At 48.5% G+C, this 25,220-nt stretch overlaps 1 protein-coding gene across 12 annotated transcripts in view; it reads right to left on the minus strand.

Moving 5' to 3' along the window:
- EIF4G1 (eukaryotic translation initiation factor 4 gamma 1) overlaps positions 1-25,220 on the minus strand; it is a 344,774-nt gene that overhangs the window by 107,182 nt on the left and 212,372 nt on the right. For all 12 annotated transcript variants that reach the window (XM_029617234.1, XM_029617235.1, XM_029617231.1 and 9 more), the window contains 3 exons: positions 24,623-24,742; positions 21,034-21,207; positions 18,514-18,711 (listed from right to left, as the gene is read on the minus strand). In XM_029617234.1, the coding sequence (XP_029473094.1) occupies positions 18,514-18,711; positions 21,034-21,207; positions 24,623-24,742 (492 nt within the window). The remainder of the gene's footprint in view (positions 1-18,513; positions 18,712-21,033; positions 21,208-24,622; positions 24,743-25,220) is intronic.

Genomic DNA, 25,220 nt, shown 5'->3' on the forward strand with positions numbered 1-25,220 from the left:
AGTCATCCACTTCCCGAAAGAGGAGCAGTTACAAATGAGCTACCAGGGCACAACAAGAAGCAATCTGTAAGATCATTGCTATTGTGACAAAAGCCTGTTTAAGGATGGATTCCATCAGTCTATCATGCGCATCCTTTAAGGCCACTCCTCATTCCACTGGGATAGTTGTTCCCATAGAGACACAGACCAGCGCATCCCACTTTAGGGTAATACAAATGTTCTCTCACTGCCAAAACCAGTGGGTTTAGAGCTTCTAACACTCGTCCACCTTTAGAACTTGCTTCTGGGGTATCCCATTCCGGGTCAATCAACTCCTCGATGGCTTCCAGTACTGGAAGTAGGGAAATCAGAATGGGATTCTTCTTTGGTTTGATCAGAGTCTGCCCCAGGAAATCCCAGAATCTTCAGGGTATGGGAAACCAGGGCTAGCAATTCATCTATGGAAAAACCGTAATATGGTCCGATACGGTTCTAAACTGAAGGGGGGGGGGGGGGAATTTCCCATTCTTCCAAGGAATCTGGATCCTCCTCTTTGTCTGTGCTGTCCGGGTCCATAAGAACCTGCCATACTGGGTGAGACCAAGGGTCCATCAAGCCCAGCATCCTGTTTCCAATAGTGGCCAATCCAGGCTACAAGTACCTGGCAAGAACCAATACAGAAAGTAGATCCATGCTACTGATGCCAGTGGCTATTCTCTAAGGCAACTTGGTTAATAGCAGTTAATGGACTTCTCCAAGAACGTATGCAAACCTATTTTAAACCCAGCTACACTAACTGCACTAACCACATCCTCTGGCAACAAATTCTAGAGCTTAATTGTGCATTGAGTAAAAAACAATTTTTTCTGATTAGTTTTAAAATGTGCTACTTGCTAACTTTATGGAGTGCCCCCACTAGTCCTTCTAGTATCCGAAAGAGTAAATAACTGATTCACATGTACCTGTTCTAGACCTCTCATGATTTTAAAAACCCGTCATATCCCTCCCCCCTCAGCCGTTTCTTCTCCAAGCTTAAAAGTCCTAACCCTCTTCAGCCTTTCCTCAGAGGGGAGCTGTTCCTTCCTCTATCAGTTTGGTCACCCTTCTCTGAACCTTCTCTATCGCAACTATATCTTTTTTGAGATGCGGCGGTCAGAATTGTACACAGTACTCAAGGTGCGGTCTCATCATGGAGCGATACAGAGGCATTATGACATTTTCTGTCTTACTCACCATTCCCTTCCTAATAATTCCTAACATTGTTTGCTTTTTTGACTGCCGTAGCACACTGAGCCGACGATTTCAATGTATTATCTACAATGACGCCTAGATCTTTTTCCTGGGTGGAAGCCACGCCTCCCCAAAAATTGAACTTTTTTTTTTTTTTTATCAAAAACTTGATCCAAATTGTTAAAAAGATGAAAGAAAAGGAGAAAAGAGCAGAAAGTACTAAATCCCTGCCATCCTGGGGAAGCCACTGGTTCCCCTACTCTCATCTGCTGGAGTCAGAAAGATACTGAGCTCCTGCAGAGGGTGTGCTCGCCTATAGGGTGACGTTCCTCGAAGTCTGTTCTGACTCCATCTGCTGGACGGGGGACATAACCCACCGTCTGGACTGATCCGGGTACGTTCAGGGAACCTAACATCATGGGTGAAGGCTCGGAAAGAAGCTCTTAAGAAGCTTGTGGGGTGTGTTCAGAGGAAACATCATCCCATGGGTCATAGGGAGGCTCCCCTTCACCCACCATCCTCCATATGGAGGAAGAAACCCAAATCCTAGAGGGCGGGAAGGTGTCACCAATGGACGGTGAGGCACTGACATAGGCGGCACCGGTATCAAAGCCGGCGGTGCCGATGCACCGGAGACCTGATGGCCCTGACACTGGCTCCAGCATCGGTGGTTCCTGTACAGAAGAAGAGCAAGGGCCCGAATCCTCTTCTTCAGAAGATCCCAGAATCCGTATTGAGACCGGAGCAGGGATTGGCAGTTGGCTCATGGCAAGGAACCCGATGGAATGGGTATCGATGGCAAGGCACCGATGAGGGTGACTAAGCGTTCGAGGAGCGGAGCCAGCATCAAAGGCGCCGGTTCCGGCAGTGGCATAGGAGCCGGCGCTGGTGGCGACTGGAAGCCTCGAAGAGCATTCAGCACTGCCGCTTGGACCATCTGGTCCAATTCCTCCCGAAAGGCTGACGTGGATGGCATGGCGCCTGGGGTAGGAGGCAGGCTAGCCTTCACCAGAGCGTCCATGGGGTATGTGGAGGCTTGGTGCCCAGCACCGGTGGGGAAAGCCTTGGGGTCCCGGTTCCAGAGGAAGATGGGGGCTCCTCTTCCCGGGCCCTCTTTAGAGGCGGATCGGATGAGGCCGATACTGCTCCGGTGTGTCTGTGCCGGCACCAGACGGCAATTCACGTCAGTGCCAATGGCGATGTTTCCCTCGGTGCTCAGCCCAGTCCTTCTCCGGCGCAGAGGACGATGATGCAGAGGTTTTAGAATGGATCGACGTCAGTGATGGATGGTCACTCGCTCCTTTGTCCTTCTGGTGGGATGTCAATGGAGAGAGGTCCGAAGAAGATGGGCCCCCTCGATTCAGCGTCTTTACCTGGGGTCGATGGAGACGAGCGCTTGGCGTCAAACAAGTGCTCCATCTTCTCCAGTCTTGCACACCGGCCTTTGGGGTCATCTGTGCACAACTTGGACACCGACAGATGTCATGGGAAGGCCCAAGACATAATACAAAAACCTCATGTGGGTCAGTTATGGACATAGTCCTTGGATACTCGGGGCACTTGCGAAAACAGGTCGCCAAATTATTCAGAGTAGTTAAATCACAAGCGGATTGTGATACATTGCAGGTGGATCTTCAAGACTGGAAGATTGGACATCCAAACAGCAGATTAAATTTAATGTGGACAAGTGCAAGGTGTTGCATATAGGGAAAAATAACCCTTGCTGTAGTTACACGATGTTAAGTTCCATATTAGGAGCTACCACCCAGGAAAAAGATCTAGGCATCATAGTGGATAATACTTTAAAATCGTCGGCTCAGTGTGCTGCAGCAGTCAAAAAAGCAAACAGAATGTTAGGAATTATTAGGAAGGGAATGGTTAATAAAACGGAAAATGTCATAATGCCTCTGTATCACTCTATGGTGAGACCGCACCTTGAATACTGTGTACAATTCTGGTCACCACATCACAAAAAAAAGATATAGTTGCGGTAGAGAAGGTACAGAGAAGGGCGACCAAAATGATAAGGGGGATGGAACAGCTCCCCTATGAGGAAAGGTTGAAGAGGTTAGGGCTGTTCAACTTGAGAAGAGTCGGCTGAGGGGGGATATGATAGAGGTGTTTAAAATCATGAGAGGTCTAGAATGGGTAGACGTGAATTGTTATCTACTCTTTCAGATAATAGAAAGACTAGGGGGCACTCCATGAAGTTAGCATGTGGCACATTTAAAACTAATCGAAGAAAATTCTTTCACTCAACGCACAAACTCTGAAATTTGTTGCCAGGGGATGTGGTTAGTGCAGTTTTTGTAGCTGGGTTTAAAAAAGGATTGGATAAGTTCTTGGAGGAGAAGTCCATTACCTGCTATTAATTAAGTTGACTTAGAAAATAGCCACTGCTATTACTAGCAACAGTAACATGGAATAGACTTAATTTTCGGGTACTTGCCAGGTTCTTATGGCCTGGATTGGCCACTGTTGGAGACAGGATGCTGAGCTTGATGGACCCTTGGTCTGACCCAATATGGCATGTTCTTATGTTCACTTAGGGAATAGCCACTGCTATTAATTGCATCAGTAGCATGGGATCTTCTTAGTGTTTGGGTACTTGCCAGGTTCTTGTGGCCTGGTTTGGCCTCTGTTGGAAACAGGATGCTGGGCTTGATCTGACCCAGCATGGCAATTTCTTATGAGATCTGATGCCATCCAGATCCTGGGGTTGCACCTCATCAGGGTCCTCGTCCAGATTTGCTGCTGGAGAGGAGCCACCCTCATCCTGATGGTCATCAGAGTCCCCCAGGCCCCTTGGATTTGAATCCAGACGTGCAGAACGGGAACCCCGAGGTTGTACACGTGGGCCCACGGACCCGGCCTGGGGCTCCCGAGGCTTTTTGGCAGAGTCCAAAGGACTGTCCTTAAACCTCCGCTTTCCTGCCTCCCGGGCCAGGAAAGCCTCGTGCAGTGGAACCAAACATTCGGGGGCAAACCACCTTGGATCCCCCGAGGGACCCTCCGGACTACTAAGTCCCGACCCAGGTCGCTCCTCTTCGCGCTGCTGAACCACGTGAGAAAGGGGGGGAGCTCACCATGCAGCCACCGCCACCAGGCTAATGAAAGGGGCTCGCTGCTGTGAGGTTCCCGCTGGCGCGAAAGAACTAAGCCAGCCGGCGCGGAAAACGCACGCGCCAATCCCCGCTCCAAAACAGGCGCTAAGAGAAGTCTCCCCCACCCCCCCTCGGGGACTCTGGCACTGTGGCCGAAGCCTCTCCCCTCCCCCCTCAGATAGCTCCAGCAGCCGGCCGCTCGTGTGGATGCTAAGCACTATCCCTGTGCTCTCGCTACTGTACCTTTTCTTTTTTAACAGCAGCAAAAAGGCACACAAGGCAGCAAGAAAAGCTCCAAAAGGGGGGCTACTTCCCTGAGCAAGCCAAGCGGACAGGAGGGGACTTCGGGTCCCACTGAGGGAACCAGGGTCCTGGCTATCAGTGGTCCCGGGCTGAAACCGCCAGGAGTATCCAACCTTCCGTTCGCCCGGCTCGACCCAAGGGATGGTCCTCAACAGGAACCTGGCACCTTGGGGGGACTGCTAATCTTCAAGTCACTCAGGGCTGCAGGTTTACACCTCTACCATCTGCTGGAGGCAGAGAAATACTGAAGGCCTGCTGGTGGCACTCTCGGATAAAGCAAAATTGCTTACCTATAATTTATGGGTGATGTCACTGGTCGGAGCCCTATCATGGAAAACTGTGTCAAACTTTCTAGAAACTTTTGACTGGCACACTGAGGCCACTGAGCATGCCATGATTCCTCGAGCCACAGGGGTCTCCCCTTCAGTCTCGTTTGTAGTAATGCGTGCTAGCGAAAAATAAAATAATAAAACGTATCGGACCCAACTCCACGGGGTGGCGGGTGGGTTTCGTGAGGACTACATCCTGCTGTCCTGGGGTAACACCTGTTACAGGTAAGCAATTTTGCTTTATCCCAAGCAGGATGACAGTCCTCACATGAGTGATTAGCAAGCTACAGACCGAGTCATTTTTATTTTGGACCAACAGCAAACTACTTGTGCAACGGCACAACAACTGGTGACTGTTGGAAAAGATGAGGCAGCCTGAATCACAGCACGATGGACATGGAAGGAGTTGGGATTATACTGGAAATAAGTTCTTTAAGACAGATTGTCCAAAGGCTGTATCTTGTTGACCTTCCTTGTCCAAGCAGTAGTAAGCAGCAAATGGGTGAAGAGAGCTCCATGTTGCAGCTTTACAGATGTCGGCAATCGGTACTGAACGATAGTGTGCTACTGAGGTTGCCATTGCTCTGAGTGCGCTTTTATTCGTCCCTGGAGAGAAAGGCCTGTTTTTTCATAGCAGAAGTTTATACAATCTGCTAGCCAGTTAGAGAGTGTTTGTTTGCCCACTACCATACCCAGATTGTTTTTGACAAAAGAAACAAAGAGCTGGGTGGATTTTCTATAGTCTTTAGTGCGGTCTAGATAATATGCTAGCGTGCGTTTACAGTCTAAGGTATGTAAAATTCTTTCGCCTTGGTGCGAGTGAGGTCTGGGAAAGAATGTGGGCAAATTTATAGACTGATTCAAGTGGAAGTCAGTAACCACCTTGGGAAGGAATTTAGGGTGAGTACTGAGGACCACTCGGTCATGTAGGAACCTGGTATAGGGTGAGTATGTGACAAGGGCTTGTAACTCACTAACTCTTCTAGCAGATATAATAGCTACTAGGAAGAGAACTTTCCATGTAAGAAATTTATAATCACATGAATCTATGGGCCCAAAAGGAGAATGCATGAGCCTTGCTAGTACTACATTAAGGTCCCATTCTATGACTGGTGGCCACAAAGGAGGTTTAGGTTGAATTAAACCTCTCATAAATCTACTGACAAGGGGTTGCTCTGATATAGGGGTATCCCCTAGTCCCTTGTGGTAAGCTGAAATAACACTCAGGTGTACCCTAACTGAGGAAGTCTGGAGACCAGAGTCTGAAAGGTACTAGAGATAGTCTAATAAAGATGACGTGGGGCAGGAAAGGGGATAAATACTTTTTTGGGTGCACCACGAGGTGAATCTTTTCCACTTACAACGATAGGATTTTCATGTGAAAGGCTTTTCTGAAGCTACAAGCACTTGAGAGACATTAGTTGAAAGATTGAGTGGTTGCAGGATCAAGCTTTCAACATCCAGGCTGTGAGGGATAGGGTTTGAAGGTTGGGATGGTGCAACCTGCCCTGGTCCTAAGTTATGAGAGTGGGTGCTGAGCCCAGGCAAATTGGTTCTCTGATCGAGAGGTCGAGAAGTACGGGAAACCACACTAGTCAAGGCCAATAAGGGGCTATGAGTATCATTGACCCCTTGTCCCGTTGTAGCTTCATTAGAGATTTTGCTATGAGTGGTATCGGAGGATATGAGTACAGGAGGCCTGAGTTCCAGGGACGAACAAAGGCATCCATGGCTAACTGGTTTCTCTGCTTGTATAGGGAGCAGAATCTGTTCACTTTGTAATTCAGTTCGGATGCAAAGAGGTCTATTGTTGGTTGACCCCAATGCTGAAAGATTCTGGTCGTTACCGCTGGATCCAGGGACCACTCGTGGGGATGGAACTGTTGACTAAGGCGATCTGCAACTACATTGTGTATGCCTGCTAGGTAAGTGGCCTGGAGAAACATGAAATTTGTTAGGGCTCATTCCCAAATCTGTGCGGCTTCCTGGCAAAGGAGATAAGAACCTGTACCTCCCTGTTTGTTCAGGTACCACATGGCAACTGTGTTGTCTGTTTGTACGAGAACAGTCTTGTATGAAAGGCAGTCCTTGAACGCATATAGAGCATAACGTATAACTTGAAGCTCTAGGAGGGGTGGAAGGGAAATAGAACCAAAAGATTACATTAATGGTGGGGGTGGATGGGAAATAGAACCAAAAGGTTACTAAATGCCAAGAGTAACATAAGTATGAGAGAGAGGAAAAAAAAGTGTGAAAGCTTGCTGGGCAGACTGGATGGGCCATTTGGTCTTCTTCTGCTGTCATTTCTATGTTTCTATGAAGTTTATTTGAAATGTTGCTTCGAGCTTTGTCCAAGTAACTTGAGTCTGAAGATTTTCTACATGTGCTCCCCAACCTAACGTGGATGCATCTGTAGTTAAGGTTGCTTGTGGAACTGGTTGTTGAAACGGTAGACCTGTTGGCAACTTTTTCGTGTTCGTCTACCAGAGGAGCGATGAACATAACTGATGGGTTATGTGAATTGGAGACGACAGCGGTTGAATAGCTTGGAGCCACTGTGATCTCAAAGTCCATTGTGTTACTCTCATGGCTAATCTGGCCATAGGGGTGATGTGGACTGTGGAAGCCATGTGGCCCAGCAGAGTTAGAAACTGATGGGCCGTAGCCGTTGTTTTTGAGTGCAGAGATTTCGCTAATTTGGAGAGTGTACCTGCACGGTCTTTTGGTAGGAAGGCTTTTGACACAGTGGTGTTCAATTCTGCTCTGATGAAATGTAGAAGGTGAGATGGTATGAGATGGGATTTCTCATCAATTATCAGAAATCCTAACGAGTGAAGCAGATTGATTGTGAGTTTGACAGAGTCGAGAGCTCCTTGTTGCGACTGGTTTTTGATGAGCCAGTCATCTAGATAAGGAAAGACGTGTATGCTTTTCTTGCATAAATGGGCCGCCGCTACTGCTAGGCACTTTGTAAATACTTGGGGTGCCGATGCAAGTCCGAATGGCAGAACCCGGTACTGAAAGTGTTGATGACCCACCAAAAAACGCAGGAATTTGCGATGAGGAGGGAATATTGGAATGTGAGCATAAGCATCTTGAAGATCCAGAGAACAAAGCCAATCTCCTGCTTGAAGAAGAGGAAGCATGGTGCCTAGGGGCACCTTCCTGAATTTTTCTTTCCGTAGAAATTTGTTGAGATTTCGGAGTTCTAAGATAGGTCGTAGTTCTCCTGTTTTCTTTGGAATGAGAAAATAGCGGGAGTAGAATCCTCTACCCTGCTGGGGTCGGGGAACTGGTTCCACGGCCCTGGCTCTCAGCAGGGTGGATAATTCTGTTTGCAAAAGATTGGAGTTTTGTGGGGAATCTCTGGGTAATGTGAGAAAATCCAGATGGTAACCTTGTTTCACAATGGATAGTACCCAATGATCTGTTGTGATATTTGCCCAATTGGGTAGAAAGAATGAGATTCGGCCTCCAACTGGCAAGTGCTGAATTGGCTGCTGTTCTCTGGAAGGCTTTCAAAACCCTGATGCTGGGCCTGTCTGGGGGAGAGGTTGAGGTATAGATGCCTTTGGTTGCCTGGACTGACCTCTTTGGGTTGGCCTTGTTGACCTACCACAAGGTGCTGAAGGATAAAACCTTCATGGTCTATAATAAGGTTTTCTGGTATCCTTCCTGTTTGTTCGCCTTGCAGAAGATGGAGTTTGTCGCCATGATGGAAAGCTGGCGCAGAGTTTCATTATGGTCCTTTAATTGTGCAACAACATCTTGCACCTTTTCTCCAAAAAGGTTGTCACCAGTGCAAGTGAGGTCTGCTAATTTCTCCTGAATTTCAGGCCGGAGATCAGATGCCTTTAAGCCAGGCCCATCTTCTTGCGCTAATACCTGTTGCTGCCATCCTGGAAGATGTCTCGAAACAGTCATTGGCTGCACGTACTTCGTGTTTACCTGCTTCTAGGCCCTTATAAATTATAGAATTGAAGGAATCTTGGTGTTGCTTAAGCAAATATTCAGACAGTTCTTGTATCTGTTTCCATAAGTTTTGTTGGTTTTGCGTCATGTATAATTGGTATGATGCAATTCTAGAAACAAGCATAGAATCTTGAAACATCTTTCTTCCCAGAGTATCCAGAAATTTCTGCTCCTTGCCAGGAGCTGTGGATGGATTCTTTTTGATCTTTTTTGGGCGGACTCAACCACCACAGATTGGTGTGGGAGCTGAGGCTTTTGAAATCCTGTGATGTGTTGGACTAAGTATGTAGCGTCCGTCCGCTTGTTCACTGGTGGAATTGAACAAGGATGTTTCCATAATCTATGTTGAAGATCAACTAGGACTTCATGGACTGGGATGGCAAGTACTTCCTTGGGAGGGGATCTACAAACTGTAGAACCTCCAGAGTTTTATATCTTGTATCCTCTTCAGTTAATAACTGGAAGGGAATTGTATCAGACATTTCCTTGCCAAAATTTTATTTTATTTATTTATTTTTAATTTTTATATGCCGAGGTTCTTGTATGAAATACAAATCACTCCGGTTTACATAAAACATTGAAATGCCCAAAAGGGAGGGGCTTTACATATAACAATAGAACAAATATATACGTATTACATGTAACAATAGAACAAAGTACAAATTGAACATTGTATGGTATAAATTGGAAAAAGGGAGGTCCTCTGGATGTGACTTTCTCCTCTCTTCTGGTGGAGATGGGTCAGATAACATCTTCGGAGGAGGAATCTGTATCCACATCCTCCCAGGGATCCGATAAGGGATGATGTGGAGGAGTGGAATGAGGAGGAAGAAATGGCATCGAAGGATGTAAAGGCATTGATGGTTTAGGATGAGACCTCGGTGGCATCGATGGAATAGTCGGGAGCCTCAGTTGAGAGATAACCGATGGCCCCAGTATCGGCTCAGGCAATGGTAAATTAAAACCTGAGGCTTCATCCTCCGAAGAACTGGGGATTGGTATCGGTGTTGGGTCTTTTATCGGTGTCATCGGTTTCGATGGCAGTGGTTGCATCGGTAGGGCACTGATCAAGGAATTGATTCTTTCGAGTAATGGTGTAAACACCAATGGCTCCGGCTTGGAACCCGTCCAGTTCCTCCCTTATAGCTCGTGAGGTCAAAGCAGCTATAGGGGTGGCAGAGAAGGCGGAGCTGGCACTTCCACAGATCCCTGTGGAGGCACAGAACCCGGCACTGATATCGGTGGGGATCGCCTTGGACTAAGAGGTATCGAGGGCATAGATGGCTCCTCTGCTCGAGCTCTCTTTGGTGGTGGCTCGATGGTTATTGGAGCCATCCCGGGAATCGAGCCAACATCGGGCGTGGAAGTCAGTTGATTAAGGTGCCGATGTTTCTCTCGGTGCTCGGTACCTTTCTTTTCCAACACCGAAGTCGATTTTATCGAGGACCATGGTGGCATCGGGGACGGGTAGTCACCACTTCCTTCAGGCCACTTGGTTTTTATGACTACCTTTTTAGCCACTCCTCCCCGTGACGACTGCGTTGACGTTGAGGTCGATGGAAGAAGCTGAATATGGAAAAGGCTTTCCATCTTTTCCAGACAGGCCGTCTGCCTTTAGCCGTCATTTCGGCACATTGAGGGCATGCAGTTACACTAAGTCCCGGGCCCAAACAAAGGACACAATCGACATGGGGGTCAGTAATTGACATTGTCCGAGGACAATTTGGGCATTTTTTTGAACCCGGTTGCCATTACAAATAATTGTTTGAAGGCCGGACAGCCGTCGACAACCTTCTGGCAACAAAACCCGACGGAACGGTATCGACCGCAAGAGGGTTTACTCACCAAATCGATGTAAAAACGGGAGACCCCTATGAAGGGGAAAATTTTGAGAATTTTTTTGAACTTTTTCCATGAGGAAAAAATGTGTGAAGTACCACACAGGCTCCTTAACTGCGAAGCTAACTGCAGCACGGAAAAAAGATGACTGAAGGGAGACCCCTGTGGCTCGAGGAATAATGGCATGCTGGGCATACTCAGTGGGCTCAGTGTGCCAGTCAAAAGTTTCTAGAAACTTTGACAGAAAGTTTTCCGTAATAGAGCTCCGTCCAGTGATGTCAGCCATATGTAAGGACTATCATCCTGCTTGTCCTGGGATAAGTAACAGTGCCCAAAGTTTTGTCCTCTGTCTCCATCTGCTGGTAGGGATGAATAAATCCCACTTGTCTGGAATGATCTGGGTATGTTCAGGAAAGGAAAATTAGTTCTTACCTGATAATTTTCGTTCCTGTAGTACCACGGATCAGTCCAGACACCTGGGTTGTGACTCCGTGCCAGCAGATGGAGACAGAGCAAAACTTGACGGGCTCCCTACATATAGTAAGGTGCCACCCACAGCCCCTCAGTCGAACGTACTGTCAAAGCAAAACAAGTGCCCGACTAACTATAAATTGCAATATATATGCCAATTCAGAACACACCCCTGGCAGAAAACAGAAAACCAACAGAACCAGAGGCAAGAGGCTGTATGCCAAAAACTCGCAATAATGCAGCCCGAAAAACAAAACGAGCGGACTCTCTCACTCTTCATCGGAATCAGAACAGACGGGCAGGAGCCTGGACTGATCCGTGGTACTACAGGAACGAAAATTATCAGGTAAGAACTAATTTTCCTTTCCCTGTACGTACCCGGATCAGTCCAGACACCTGGGATGTACCAGAGCAAATTACTGAGGGTGGGAAGAAGAGAGTCCCGCTCGGAGAACACTCGCTCCAAAACCCTGAGCCTCAGCTGCCTGGACATCGAGTCTGTAATGCTTAGTAAACGTATGCAACGACTTCCACGTCGCCGCTTTACAGATCTCCTGCGAGGACACCTGAGAAACCTCAGCCCAGGACGTGGCCTGCGCCCTAGTGGAATGAGCACGAAGTCCCCTAGGTGCCAACTTCCCCTGCAGAAGATACGCTGAACCAATCGCCTCCTTGAGCCAACGCGCAATCGTGGCCCGCGAAGCCGCAGACCCCCGGCGAGGTCCGGAGCATAGGACAAACAAATGGTCAGACATCCGGAAGGCATTAGTCACCTCCAGATAACGAATGAGAATCCTGCGAACATCGAGTCTGCGCAAGTCTCTCGACCTCTTGTCCCCCGGATCCATGACTGAAAAACCAGGCAGGTCTACGGATTGATTCAAGTGAAAAGAGGATACCACTTTGGGCAAAAAGGATGGAACAGTCCGTAGGGAGACCCCGGTCTCCGAAAAACGCAGAAAAGGCTCTCTACAGGACAACGCCTGTAACTCCGAGATTCGACGAGCAGACGTAATCGCTACCAAAAATACGGCCTTCAGCGTAAGGTCCTTCAGAGTCGCGCGCTTGATTGGTTCAAAAGGTGCCCCACAGAGGGCTGATAGTACGCAATTCAAATTCCAGGACGGACAAGGGTTACGGACAGGAGGGCGCAAGTGCTTAGCCCCACGAAGAAAACGCACCACATCCGGATGACAGGCCAAGGACACTCCCTGGACCTTACCCCTGAGACAACCAAGCGCAGCGATCTGGACCTTCAAGGTACTCCAAGACAGTCCCTTCGAGAGACCTTCTTGAAGAAACTCGAGTACCGCCGGCACAGCTGGACGTATAGGATCTATGTCGCGAGTACCGCACCAGTCCTCAAAGACTGTCCAGACCCGCATGTAGGTTAGGGACGTAGACTGTTTCCGAGCCCTCAACAAAGTCGCAATCACGGACTCGGAGTACCCCTTATTCCTCAAACGCGCCCTTTCAAAAGCCAGGCCGCGAGACAAAAGTGATCCGCATCCTCCAAACAGACGGGTCCTTGTTGAAGGATGGACGCGTCCCCGTGAAATCGAAGCGGAGGCTCCGCCGCCAACTGAATGAGATCCGCGAACCACGGCCGCCGTAGCCACTCCGGTGCCACCAAAATCACCGCCGCCGGGTGCAATTCTATCCGACGCAGAACCTTTCCTATCAGAGGCCACGGAGGGAACACATAAAGTAACACGTCCGTGGGCCAGGGAAGCACCAATGCATCGACGCCTTCCGCGCCCCGCTCCCTCCGTCGGCTGAAGAACCGCGGAGCCTTTGTGTTGAGAGCGGTGGCCATGAGGTCCAGGTGGGGCCGTCCCCACCTGGCACAGATGCGCCGAAACGCTACCTCCGGTAGCTCCCACTCTCCTGGATCCAGCCGATGACGACTGAGGAAATCCGCCTGAACGTTGTCCACCCCTGCGATGTGAGACGCCGCTATGCCGCTGAGGTGCTGTTCCGCCCAGGCCATCAACAGACTCGCCTCCTCCGCCACTTGTTGGCTCCTTGTACCTCCCTGGCGATTGATATAGGCCACTGTGGTCGCATTGTCCGACAGAACCCGGACCGCTCGTCCCCGAATCCATGGGAGAAAAGCTCGTAACGCCAACGACACCGCCTTGGTCTCTAACCGGTTGATGGACCACAGCGACTGCTGACTCGACCACTGACCTTGCACCGAGCGGCTCCCACAGACCGCTCCCCAGCCGGAGAGACTGGCGTCTGTCGTCACCACCGTCCAGGTGGGCATGAGCAGGGAGACTCCGCACGTCAAGTGGTCGGTGGAGAGCCACCAATGCAGACTGTCCCTGGCCCGGTCCGTGAGTGGCAGCGGTCGATGAAACTCTTCCGAGACCGGCTTCCAACGGGACAGTAACGCTGACTGTAATGGTCGCAGATGAGCAAAAGCCCAGGGAACCAAGGCGAGCGTCGATGCCATGGAACCCAAGACCATCAGATAATCGCAGACCAGCGGGCACCGCATGGACAACAGACATCTCACCTGTCGCTGTAGCTTGACCACTCTCTCTTGACTCAGAAACACCCTGGCCCTCTCTGTGTCGAACAAGGCCCCCAGGTACTCTAACCGCTGGGTAGGCTGTAGCTGACTCTTGGAGAGGTTGACTACCCAGCCGAGAGAGCGCAAGAGCTGTAGAACCCGGGCAATCGCTTGTCGACATTCAGCTTCGGACTTGGCCCGGATGAGCCAATCGTCTAGGTAAGGGTGAACCAGGAGCCCTTCCCTCCGGAGTTGGGCCGCCACTACCACCATGACTTTGGTAAAGGTGCGTGGAGCCATGGCGAGACCGAACGGAAGAGCTCTGAACTGATAGTGCCTGCCTAGGACGCAAAACCTCAAATATTTGTGGTAGGACGGCTGAATGCCGATGTGGAGATACGCTTCCGTGAGATCCAGCAACGCCAGAAATTCGCCCGGATGAACCGCGGCCACTACCGAGCGGATCGTTTCCATCTTGAAACGCGGAATGCGAAGGCATCTGTTGACTCCCTTGAGGTCGAGGATGGGACGGAAGGAGCCGTCTTTCTTCGGGACCACGAAGTAAATGGAGTACCTTCCCAGTCCCCGTTGTGCCGATGGCACGGGAGAAATGGCGCCGAGATCTTCCAGACGTCGCAGGGTCGCTCGGACAGCGTCCCTTTTGAAAAGAGCCTTGCAAGGAGAGACGAGGAACTTGTCCCACGGTAGACGAGCAAAATCTAACGCGTAGCCGTTCCTTATTACGCCGAGAACCCACTGGTCTGAAGTTATCTTGGTCCATTCCTGGTAAAACAAGGCGAGCCTCGCCCCCACCTGTGGGACGGCCTCTGGAGGCTGCCGCGAGGAACGGACCCTTCTCGTTTCATTGGGCCGACTTGGACCCCGATCCCGACGGGGTTCCGCCAGCCCTGTTAAACCTCTTCCCTCGAAAGGACTGAGACCATGAGGAAGGTCTAGCAGAGTTCGAACGGTAGGACTGTCCCGCCCTCGCCGATCTCTGCGGTCGCTGTCGCCGGTTGGATCGAAACCGGTTCCTTGGGGAGAAGGTCGAACGATGTCTGGGCCTGTCCTCCGGCAATTTAAAAGCCTTGTTCTCGCTGAGGAACTGCATCAGATCGTCCAACTGCTTACCAAATAATAGCTTTCCCTTGAAAGGCAATGAGCCCAGGTGGGCTTTAGACGTACCATCCGCTGCCCAGTTCCGGAGCCAGAGAAGACGGCGGGCAGAGACTGCCGACACCATGGCCCTGGCTGATGTTCTCAGCAGGTCGTGCATAGCGTCCGCGCTGTAAGCTATCACCGCTTCCAAGTGATCCGCCTGCGAGGCCTCCCCAACGGAGAGGCCAGCATTCGCCTGCAAAGTTTGGGCCCAGCGGAGCCCTGCCCGCAATGCAAAATTACTACAAATGGCCGCCCTGACTCCCAGGGCGGAGACCTCAAAAACCTTCTTGAGTTGTACCTCCAGCTTCCGATCCTGGATATCCCGGAGCGCAGTAGCTCCGGTGACAGGAATGGTAGACCTCTTCGTCACTGCCGACACCGCGGCGTCCACTCGTGGGAGACGCAGCAATTCCAAGACATCCTCCGGCAGAGGATATAACTTGTCCATCGCCTTACTCACCTTCAGGCCTAACTCCGGGGTATCCCATTCCCGGAACAGAATGTCGGATGCCGAAAAATGGAACGGGAAAGCCACCGCGGGCCCCGCGAGGCCCAAGAGGACTGGGTCCATATTCGCCCCCTGATGGGTCTCTACCGGTGGGGCCTCCACCCCGAGTTCATCGAGGATCGCCGGGATAAGGGGAAGCAGCTCCTCACGCTTGAAGAGCCGCACGACCTTGGGGTCATCCCCATCCGCCGCTAGCGTCCCTTTTTCTGTTCCCGGCTTGACTGGATCTTGATTATCGAGCCCCTCGGGCCCTTCCGCGGTCTCCGAGACCGCCCCCTCCTCCTCCGAGGAGGTAGAGTCCGTATCATAGTTCCGCGAGTCCCCTCGCGATGGCCTCTTTTCCCTGGGTGGACCCGGCGCTTTCGCCTGTCGGATCGATCTCTTCTGGGGTTGGGAGCGACCCTCCCTGCCCCCTGGGGCCTTCTGTGGTCTGTGTTTGGAGCGCTTGTATTTTGCTAATTTTTTTTAAAAGTAAGGCAAAATCTTCTGAAAACGAACCCTCAGAATCGGAGGAGTCCTCCCTCAACACCAAACTCCCCGCTTCCTGGGCCCCTGGGACCTCCCCCTCCGAACCGCGACGCTGAGGAGAGGAGACAGGGGGGGCGGCTGGTCGCCATTTCCCAGGGCTTTCCTCGTTGCCTCCCTGACTGTATTCAAAATGGCCGCCGTTCCCGCGCTAAGCGGGAACGGATCGGCCCTGTCAGCTGCTGCAGACATGGCGCGTGGCGGCGATCGGGACCCCCGAGAACGGCCCCCTCGACCGCCCTCCGAAGGCCCTTCGCCCCCCGACACGCAGTTCGCGCAAACACCGGCTCGTGAGACCCGCGCGCGCCGACCCACACGCGCGGCAAGCAGTCCCCCTGGGCATCCCTGACCACAGGCACCACCAAAGTAAGTGAAAAATAAAATTTCGCCGTTCCCCCGCGCAGCCCCGACGAGGAGACCCGGAGAGAGAAGAGAGAGAGAGAGAGAGCCGGCACGTCAGAAAAAAATAAAGCCGAAACCTTTTTTTTTTTTTTGAAATACTTAGCCGCTGGCCGAGGTACTGAAGACTGTCTGCTCCTGCGGGGGCGAGTGAACCGGGCTCCCCGGTGTCACCCCCGACGCTGCTGCCAGGCACGGCCGGGTCCTCGACCCTCAGCAGCGGCCTCAACCAGGGGCAATAATCCCCTCGGGATCTTGTAATCCCCCTGGGAGGCTCCACCGACGGGAGACTTCCTCGAAGCTAAAACTTTTCCCAATCTTCTTCTTCTTTATCTTTTTTTTTTTTTTTTATTAATTAAGCTACACTATTGTAAAAATAAAATTCTCAAATTCCTTTATCCCTGACTAACCATCCCAGGGATCCCAGAGACTGTGGGTGGACCTGCCCCATCTGCTGGAGACAGAGTAAGACTGAGGGGCAGTGGGTGGCACCTTACTATATGTAGGGAGCCCGTCAAGTTTTGCTCTGTCTCCATCTGCTGGCGTGGAGTCACAACCCAGGTGTCTGGACTGATCCGGGTACGTACAGGGAAATGGGCCATATGGTCTTTTTCTGCCGTCATGTTTCTATGTTGCTAAAAAGCTAAAGAACAAAGGACTCCTCAGTATCTGGTGAGAGAATTTCCCCTTTGTTCTCTCCCAAGATCCCCCAAAAAACTATTCCTCCCCCCCATCCTGAGGTGGATTGGCTAGATCCTGAGAGAAAGTTCCACTCATGAAGAGAGACATCTCTTCCACTGTTGCAGGGAAGTGGGGGTGCTCTGATTCTCTAAGAAATGCTGAGTTTGAGAGGTCTCTTGAGAATCAGCCATCTTGTGTGTGTGTCGTTCCCCCCCCCCCCCCCCCCCCCCCCCGCCCAGGCCTGCCCTGTAGGCAGGAGCCTTAATACCAGAGAAAACGGGACATCAGGCCCTGAGCTCCCCACAGACAGAGCACCCAAGCTTTCAGGAGACAGCTCCAGGGAGACTGACAGGCTCTCCCTCTTTTGTAATCAGTGCACACTTAAAATAGCAGCATCTCTCACAAAAAAAAAAATAAAAAATCCCTCCATGCTGGGGAACCTTGTTGCCCCACCTTGCACAGCTGCAGTACACTCATATGCTGGGCCTGCAGAAGAGCTTTGGTGGTGGGTTCCACGCGTGGCGTTTTCTTCAGCCCTCCATGATAAGAAAGGGAAGACAAAAACTAGGAAGAATAAGAGTAGGAGCAATAGAGCTAAAGTTTCACTGGTGTGGAATGGAAAGGAGCAAACATAGCGGAGTCACAGGAAGCAAAAGGGAAGGAATCCTGAATACAGGGATCACTTTAAATGAGCAGCAGACACTGCCCTCCAGCAGCTTACACAAGAAATTCAACCAATGGGGGTACAGTGGGAAGGAACTTAAGAAAACATCACCAGCAACATAAGTTCTGTTCCTTTTCTGAAACCAAAATCCTATTTAAAGCATAGAAACAGCAGCGTCAGGAAACTAAAATTCCTTATCTGTAGATGTCCCAACAGACACGACCTTCTGTAAGGATGTTTCAGACTTGAGTCGGCTCATATGAGTTCAGGCCCTGCCACGTATACATAAACTAACTCGCACAAACATTATGGCAGTTGATACGGTACTTTCACGCACAGCAGTATCATGGGGCTGAGGTTTCTGGGTGAAATACGGCGTCAACTGCCATAAGCAGCAGCAAGGAGGGAGAAGAGTAGAATGAGGGGCAGAGATAAGCAGGAAAAATGCTGGTGAAGTTATAATGGAACGAGCTCATACATATCAGCGTATCCGATGAGACCATGCAAAGAGAACGTTCCCAGGAACTAATCTAGCCACGCGTAGGAACCTTCGCTTTCAGTTTGATTTTATTTATCTTGGGAATTTCAATGTTAAAATAGTGGAAAAGTGTTTTTTTTTTTTACACAAACAGGAGAGAAATCGGCGGAAGTCAATTTTTCCATTGATTTTTACTGTTAAACTATTAAAATTCCCAGGACGAATTAAAAAAAAAAAAAAAGAAATTGAAGATCTCTAGCCATGCTGCACACTGTAGGTCTTCCCCAATCAACAAGCCCATGTGCCAAAGTAGTTACTGAAGCATGAGAGGATAATGAATAGTTAAACGTACCCCCATAAGGCAGCGGCACATGTTGGCATAGGCAACAGAGAAGTTGGGCTCCGAGATGGCCTTCTCAAAGATGAGATCGATGACTCCTTTCAGCCTCTCTTCAGTATCAATGGCCAGGTCAGTCACCTGCTTCATCAGCTGCTGGAACATCTGTGGAGTCAGCTTGTTCAAGATACTACGCACGCGACGAAAGAGTTCCTGCAGGATCAAATAAAAGCGTGGGGCTTCAGAAAGCAGCAGTAATTTGGACTGTCACTTTTAAGAGATTTATTTAGCATTTTTGTTCACTAGATCTCTATCAAAGATATATTAAAGAAGACAAAATTCACCTGTAAAAGAAACAAAATATAAGACAACACAAAATTCAAGGTGTCGTGTAGGTCAATATTCTGAAAAAGCTGAAAAGTTATCTGGATAATTTGTCAAACATATTTAGAGGGAGAAGTCTCCTGCTGAATATCCTCATCTAAAGTTATCCTGGTAATCTTACCAAGATTGCTTTATTCTGACTATATCTGATTAGGTTTAAAGTTACGTTTAGCCCTAGGCAGCTACGGAGACATTTAACATTACCAGTTATTTCCCTTTGCTTGATTCCAGATGCAAGGATTTGCAGACAGAGGATAATTGGTCTGCTGATGTCATTTCATTTAGGGACCCATGAAGACCTCAGTTTAGCAGTATTCTTTGTAACAAGCTATAAAAACCACAACACTTCCCTATATCCCCTCTAACCCCAGGGCATCTAAGGGGACACCAACACTGAACTGTGCCTCCTCCAACAGTGCAGACTCACTCATGAAACCAGGCCAACTGCAACGCCACAGGTTTTGAAATACTGATTACTACAAACCCACACTGGACAAACAACTGAATGAGAACAAGACGAAACAGTTCTTTGTTGTTAGCAGTCTGGAAGGGTCCTGGACTGGTCTGGCTGAACTCAAAAAAAGGAAATTAGCAGGTAATGTTACATTTCTCGCTCTTCATCTCGCCAGACCATCCAGATGCACTCAAACTATTTCTCATATTGGATGGGACACTGCTAGTGCCCCTGCTCAAGATGCCCAGGCTGAAAGCAGCATCTTTCCTGGCTCAAACATCCACAAGTGCACAATAAACTTGATTTGGTCGTGGTTATAAAGTAACTTCATTTATTTCACACGGTGACTCCTTGTTAACATCCCGCACATTCATGGCATACAGTTTGACAGTAGTCCCCGACACGGTCCCGTGTTTCGCCTGTCGGCTGCTTCGGGGGCATTCTTAATAAATCTCAGTGATGACAGGTTTAAAGGTCTGCAGGAGCACCAGGCGCTGTTATAGAGGGGCAGCCCACTACCATCGGGCACTTAAAGAAAACTACATCTTGTGAGAAAAAGACACAAAAAAATAGTAAAAATGAACTGAGATGTTAAAAGAGAAAATCAGCGATGTGAAGACTCCCCCCCCCCCCCCCCGATGTCATGACGACCAGCCAGCGGCGACCTGATTAACGGCGCGATTCCACCAGGTGCTGTTATAGAGGGGCAGCCCACTACCATCGGGCACTTAAAGAAAACTACATCTTGTGAGAAAAAGACACAAAAAAATAGTAAAAATGAACTGAGATGTGCTCCCCTTCGTGCTAACCTTTGTGCTCCTTCTAATATAATTATATTTATGTTTATGTTAATAATTTAACTTTTATTAATGTTGTTTAGCTTTTTGCTTTGTTTAAAATTATTTCATTATTGACGTTTAAATGTATTAGACTAAGGAATTTTACTTCCTGCTTATTCTGTTTCATTGTAAACCGGTTTGATATGCATTTTATGCAGGAAAATCGGTATAAAAAAAACTAAAAATAAATAAATAAATAAATAATTATATTCTGCTTGTCACCAGAGAACCAAAACGTTTTATAATCTAAACAGTTACTAATGTTATCCTATCAACAGGTCTCCTAGGACCCAGCCACCACCAACCTGCTGCACTGACCTGGAGGGGGGCCTGGGGGGGGGTGGCTATAGATTTATTTAGATAATTGCACATTTAACAGTCATTAAACAGGGATATACAGAAATGAACAGCAATCTATCGGATACTGCACATAATAGTTAAATAGGAAACACATTTAAGCAGTCCCATGCATTTAAATTGTCTCTTGTAAAACAGAACAGGGGTTACTCTGGGAAAACTGTTTAGGAAAAACAGTTCTAGAGGCAGTATTGGAATTTTACATGCTCGACAATCAGTGGTAAGAAATGACCAGGTTGAAACGGTTTCTTCCTACAGATGTTAAAACGTACAGGTTAAGAGAGCGCGAGTGCTGGGATCAGAATTTGCCACTTTGTGCATTCGGCGACAAGTTAGAGATTCCGCTGTTATTCTCACAGTAACAACAACAACTGCAACAAGTCCCCTCAACCTCCAACCAAGCACTCCAGTGCCATGAGACCCAATCAAGGAAGGAGAATGAGGAATCTGCCTCCAAGGCAGCCAAATGAGGGGAGATATTCAGTGCCATGCGGCCCTTACCTGAGTTTTATTGCTATCGGGATCCTGGTCCTGCTCACTTCGTTTCTGAGTTGGTTTCCATGCTTTCTCAGCCTTGTTCAGCCGAACATCTTCACTCAAGGATACTGTGGCAATGATCTTGCGTGGCTCTTTCCGCTGTCCTTGCTGAGATCTTCTCGCACCCATTCCTGGAGGCTGCAGAAAGAGAAGAGCTATGAATATCAGCAACCAAAATGCACCCACATCTCTCATTCTTACACCCAGATGGTACCACAAGGAAGCTGTTATAAGGCAGAATCCTCAATCCCCTGGACAGCCCTTACCAGGATACTAAAGAAAAAAAAGCCCGAAGCTGTCCAAGAATAACATCTCCACAGCCCTGGTCAGATCCTCAGTGCCCAGACGCAATGGCACAAACCGGAGGTCATCAAGGTCAATGTTAACAGTGAAATGCAGAGCAGCAGTCTGTACACACAATTTTTAAAGGGTTATGTTGCCTGACAGTCAGGCTCCTACATAGGCCCTTTTGAAAATGTATTAGGGCCGAGAGGCTAAATTCAGAATCCTAGTTTCACTAAGGATACAGGAGCAAAAATAGGACAGGGCACTGAAAACTAGATGCTGAAATCTAGACAAGCAAATACAAGTCTTAAATTTGGGCTCCTACACCTTTGGTTCCTAAAGTTAGGTGAATATTTAGCAGAAAATATAGGTTCTTCACTGAAAACAGGTGCACAACCCAGATCCCTACCTTAGGGGCCTACATTTAGGCTCTCAGCTTTAACTGAATATCGGTCACAGTGTCCCTCACACTTCCTCCCCCTCTTCCATTTAAAAAAATGTGCACATACAATGTCCCCCCTCCCTGGGAACATTAAACAATGCACACAGAATATCACCCCCTCCCCACCAAAAACCTGGGAACAACATACAGGACACAAAGGGATTTGAGGAAGCCGCCACTGAGGCAGCTAAGAGCAAGGCAGGCCTTAGCTTCCAGTACAGGAAGCTTCTCCATCATCTGCTGAAGACAAAATACTGGCAGGCTGGTGTCAGCACGGAAGTGTATACAAGGAGTGGCTTCAGCGAGCATGTTGTTCACTGACTCCACCTGCTGGCTGGCGTGCATAACCCAGGCGTTTGGACTGTTCCGACTGGATCAAGAGGAATAATATGTTATGCACTTTTTCTCCACAAGCTTGTCCAAACCTCGCTATGCTAGTCGACGTGACCATTCCACAGCGCGATTGTGCTCTGAGTGGAAAAGTACTTTCTACGACTTGATACCTGCTGGTTTCATGGAGTGTCCCCTGGTCTTAGTATATTTGAAAGAGTAAATAACATTCCCTATTTACCCATTCCACCCGACTCATGGATTTATAAACTCTCATGTCCCATCTCAGCTCTCTCTTCCCAAGAAGAAGAGCAAAAGCCTGCATAGCTTATCATAGGACAGATGTTCCATCCCCTTTATCATTTTTGTCACCCTCTTCTGCACCTTTTCTAGTTCTGACATGCCTTTCTGGAAATGAGGGGATCAGAACTGCACACAATACTCCAGGTGTGGGTGCATCATGATATTTTCTGTTTTATGCATTCCTTACATTCTATTTCCTATTTTGACTGCTGCCACGCACTGAGCAGAGAATTTCAACGTATTGTCCACAAGGACTCTAAAAGGACAAAAGGTCCTTTTGTTGGGTAGTGACTCCCAAAACAGAACCCAGCATCGTATGCCTGTAGTTGGGATTATTCCCTATGTGCATCATTTGCATTTTTACACATTAAATTCCATCTTCCATTCAGTTTACAAGTCTCCCAGTCTCACAAGTTCCTTTTGCAGTTCCTCACAATCTGCTGCTGTTTTAACAACTTTGAATACTTTTGTGTTATCTGCAGATCTGATCACCTCATTTGTTTCTTTTTCCAGATAATTTATAAATGTGTGATAATCTAGAAGAATCAGTATATGCCGAGATTGTACATTGCAAGAGCTGAAGGCTACTACTGGCCTCCCCTTGTTTGCCTTCCTTTTCCTCCGCACACCCCAATTTCTCCATCCCAGCTCAACCAACCACTCCCCAGGGGCTGGGAGCCTAATAATGGACTCTCACTGCTGGCCTAAACCAGTGGCCTGTGATGAGTGTGCCTGACCAGAAAACCAACATGGAGAAAGGAAACTGACCCAGAATCCTCAGTTTTCTTAGGCTGCCTTGGCTGTATGAACTCTAAGTGACTTATTGAGAATGACTTGCAGAATTCCTAGGACATCTGGACAGGCAGTCAAGCTGGCTCCATAAGGTGATGCCTAATCATAGAGTCACACAAAGCAGAAGCCAATGGCGGGAACTTCAGGCTATATTATCACAATAGAGGTACTCTTTTCTCAGGGCTTTCTATAAACACAACTTCAGATGAGTTAATTACCCTGACCAGCAAGATTTAACAGAACAAAAGACTATCCAAAGAGTGATGGTAAATGGGCCCCACCTGGGAGAAATACTCAGGGGTAGCTAGGGATGATCTTATTATGCTGTCGACATGACAACCAATGTAAATTATTCTCTAGGAAGTCATGCACACTAGAATCTTCCACAATATTGTATGTTACCTATAAAAGAAGGATCACCTCCTGTATACAATGAGATGCTGGTGGTCTGTTTGTCAGAGACATGGCATCAGCATCTCCCAAGAATACTTATATTGTTCAATAAAATATTATGCTTTCAATAAAAATCTAAGTGTTCTTGAATCCCTGGATATATAAGTGTCATTAAAATGGCATGGCATTTAACACTTGGCCCCTGGGGGGGGTCTGATCTCCAATCCAACATCAAGCTGCTGCACCAACCAGCCCTACCATCTGCTGAAGGAAGAAAATACTGGATCTCTACTGCAAGCACCACCTCTCATCTAACAGCGATGTCACAGCAGAAATCTGTATAGTCTGCCCCCATCTGCTGGTAGGGGGAGATAACCCACTTATCCTGGCTGGACTGGTGTAGCAGGACAAGATGGAAACCAGATACAGTTGGTCCAGAGGAGAGCTACTAAAACGGTCTTCATAATAAAGTATAGGGAAACACACAAACATCTAAACATATATACCCTGGAGAAATGAAGGGAAAGGGAAGAATCGATGATTCATTTAAATACCTCCAAGGAATAAATGCACAGGAGGCTGGATCTTTCAATGGAAAGGAGGTTCTGGAATGAGGGTAAAAGGGAATAGATTCAGGTGTAATCTAAGGAAATATTTCTTTATAGAAATTATGGTGGATGCATGAAGCAGCCTCTCTGTGAAGATGGTTGAGATAAGAATTCAAGAGAACATGGAGCAAGCACAAGGAATCCAAGGGAGAGGAAGAGATTGTAAAGCTGAAAGGGAGATGTAGATGAGCAAGTTGCAAAGGTCATGTGGTCTTTTTCTGCCATCATATTCTATGCATCTATGATCCCCATCCAAGGAACATCAAACAGCACACACAGGGTATATCATCCCACCAAATACTAAAGAGCACAACACAACCTTGCACATTCTCTGCACACCTTCACTCATCCAGTTTTCTCACCAGTTTTGCTTATTTAGACACATGGATAAACCACTCACCGGCCCACGGCTGCCCACAGGCTGGCGGCCCAGATTAGCAAAAGACGGGGTGAAGTCGGGTCCACAGTTCATACCGGTCAGTCTGGTGGGATCCAGCGGACGCAGGGGAGCCTTGTTAGCCTGCAAGCGATAGTAAAACAATGCCAATCATTCCTCCAGTGAGAAAGGAGCTGAGACCCATCTAACCTGAGAGGTCTGAGATAAAGGAAAATTGTTCTTACCTGCTAATTTTTGATCCTGAAGTACGACAGATCAGTGCAGACAAGTGGGATTTGCATCCCTACCAGCACATGGAGGCAGAAAACAAAAAGCTTTGAGGCACTGCTACATACCCGAGAGTGCCACCTGCAGTCCCTCAGCACCGACTTGTACCCAAGCCAAACTAAATGGAAACTCAACTCAAACTTTCCCCCCTCTTTATCAAGTTGAATATCAAAACAAGGGTTGGAGCCCCACATTAACACCAAGGAAACTAATCAAACCGGGCCATCCTGTAGGCTCTGAATATATACATACTGAAATCTGATCCAATTTTGCCAATATAACCAGAATGGTCTTTTGCAGATAAGGGGCTGGGTCTCTGGCCTGATCTGTGGTA

The sequence above is a fragment of the Rhinatrema bivittatum genome, chromosome 9 (assembly GCF_901001135.1).
Source record: "Rhinatrema bivittatum chromosome 9, aRhiBiv1.1, whole genome shotgun sequence".
NCBI classification, from domain to species: Eukaryota; Metazoa; Chordata; class Amphibia; order Gymnophiona; family Rhinatrematidae; genus Rhinatrema; species Rhinatrema bivittatum.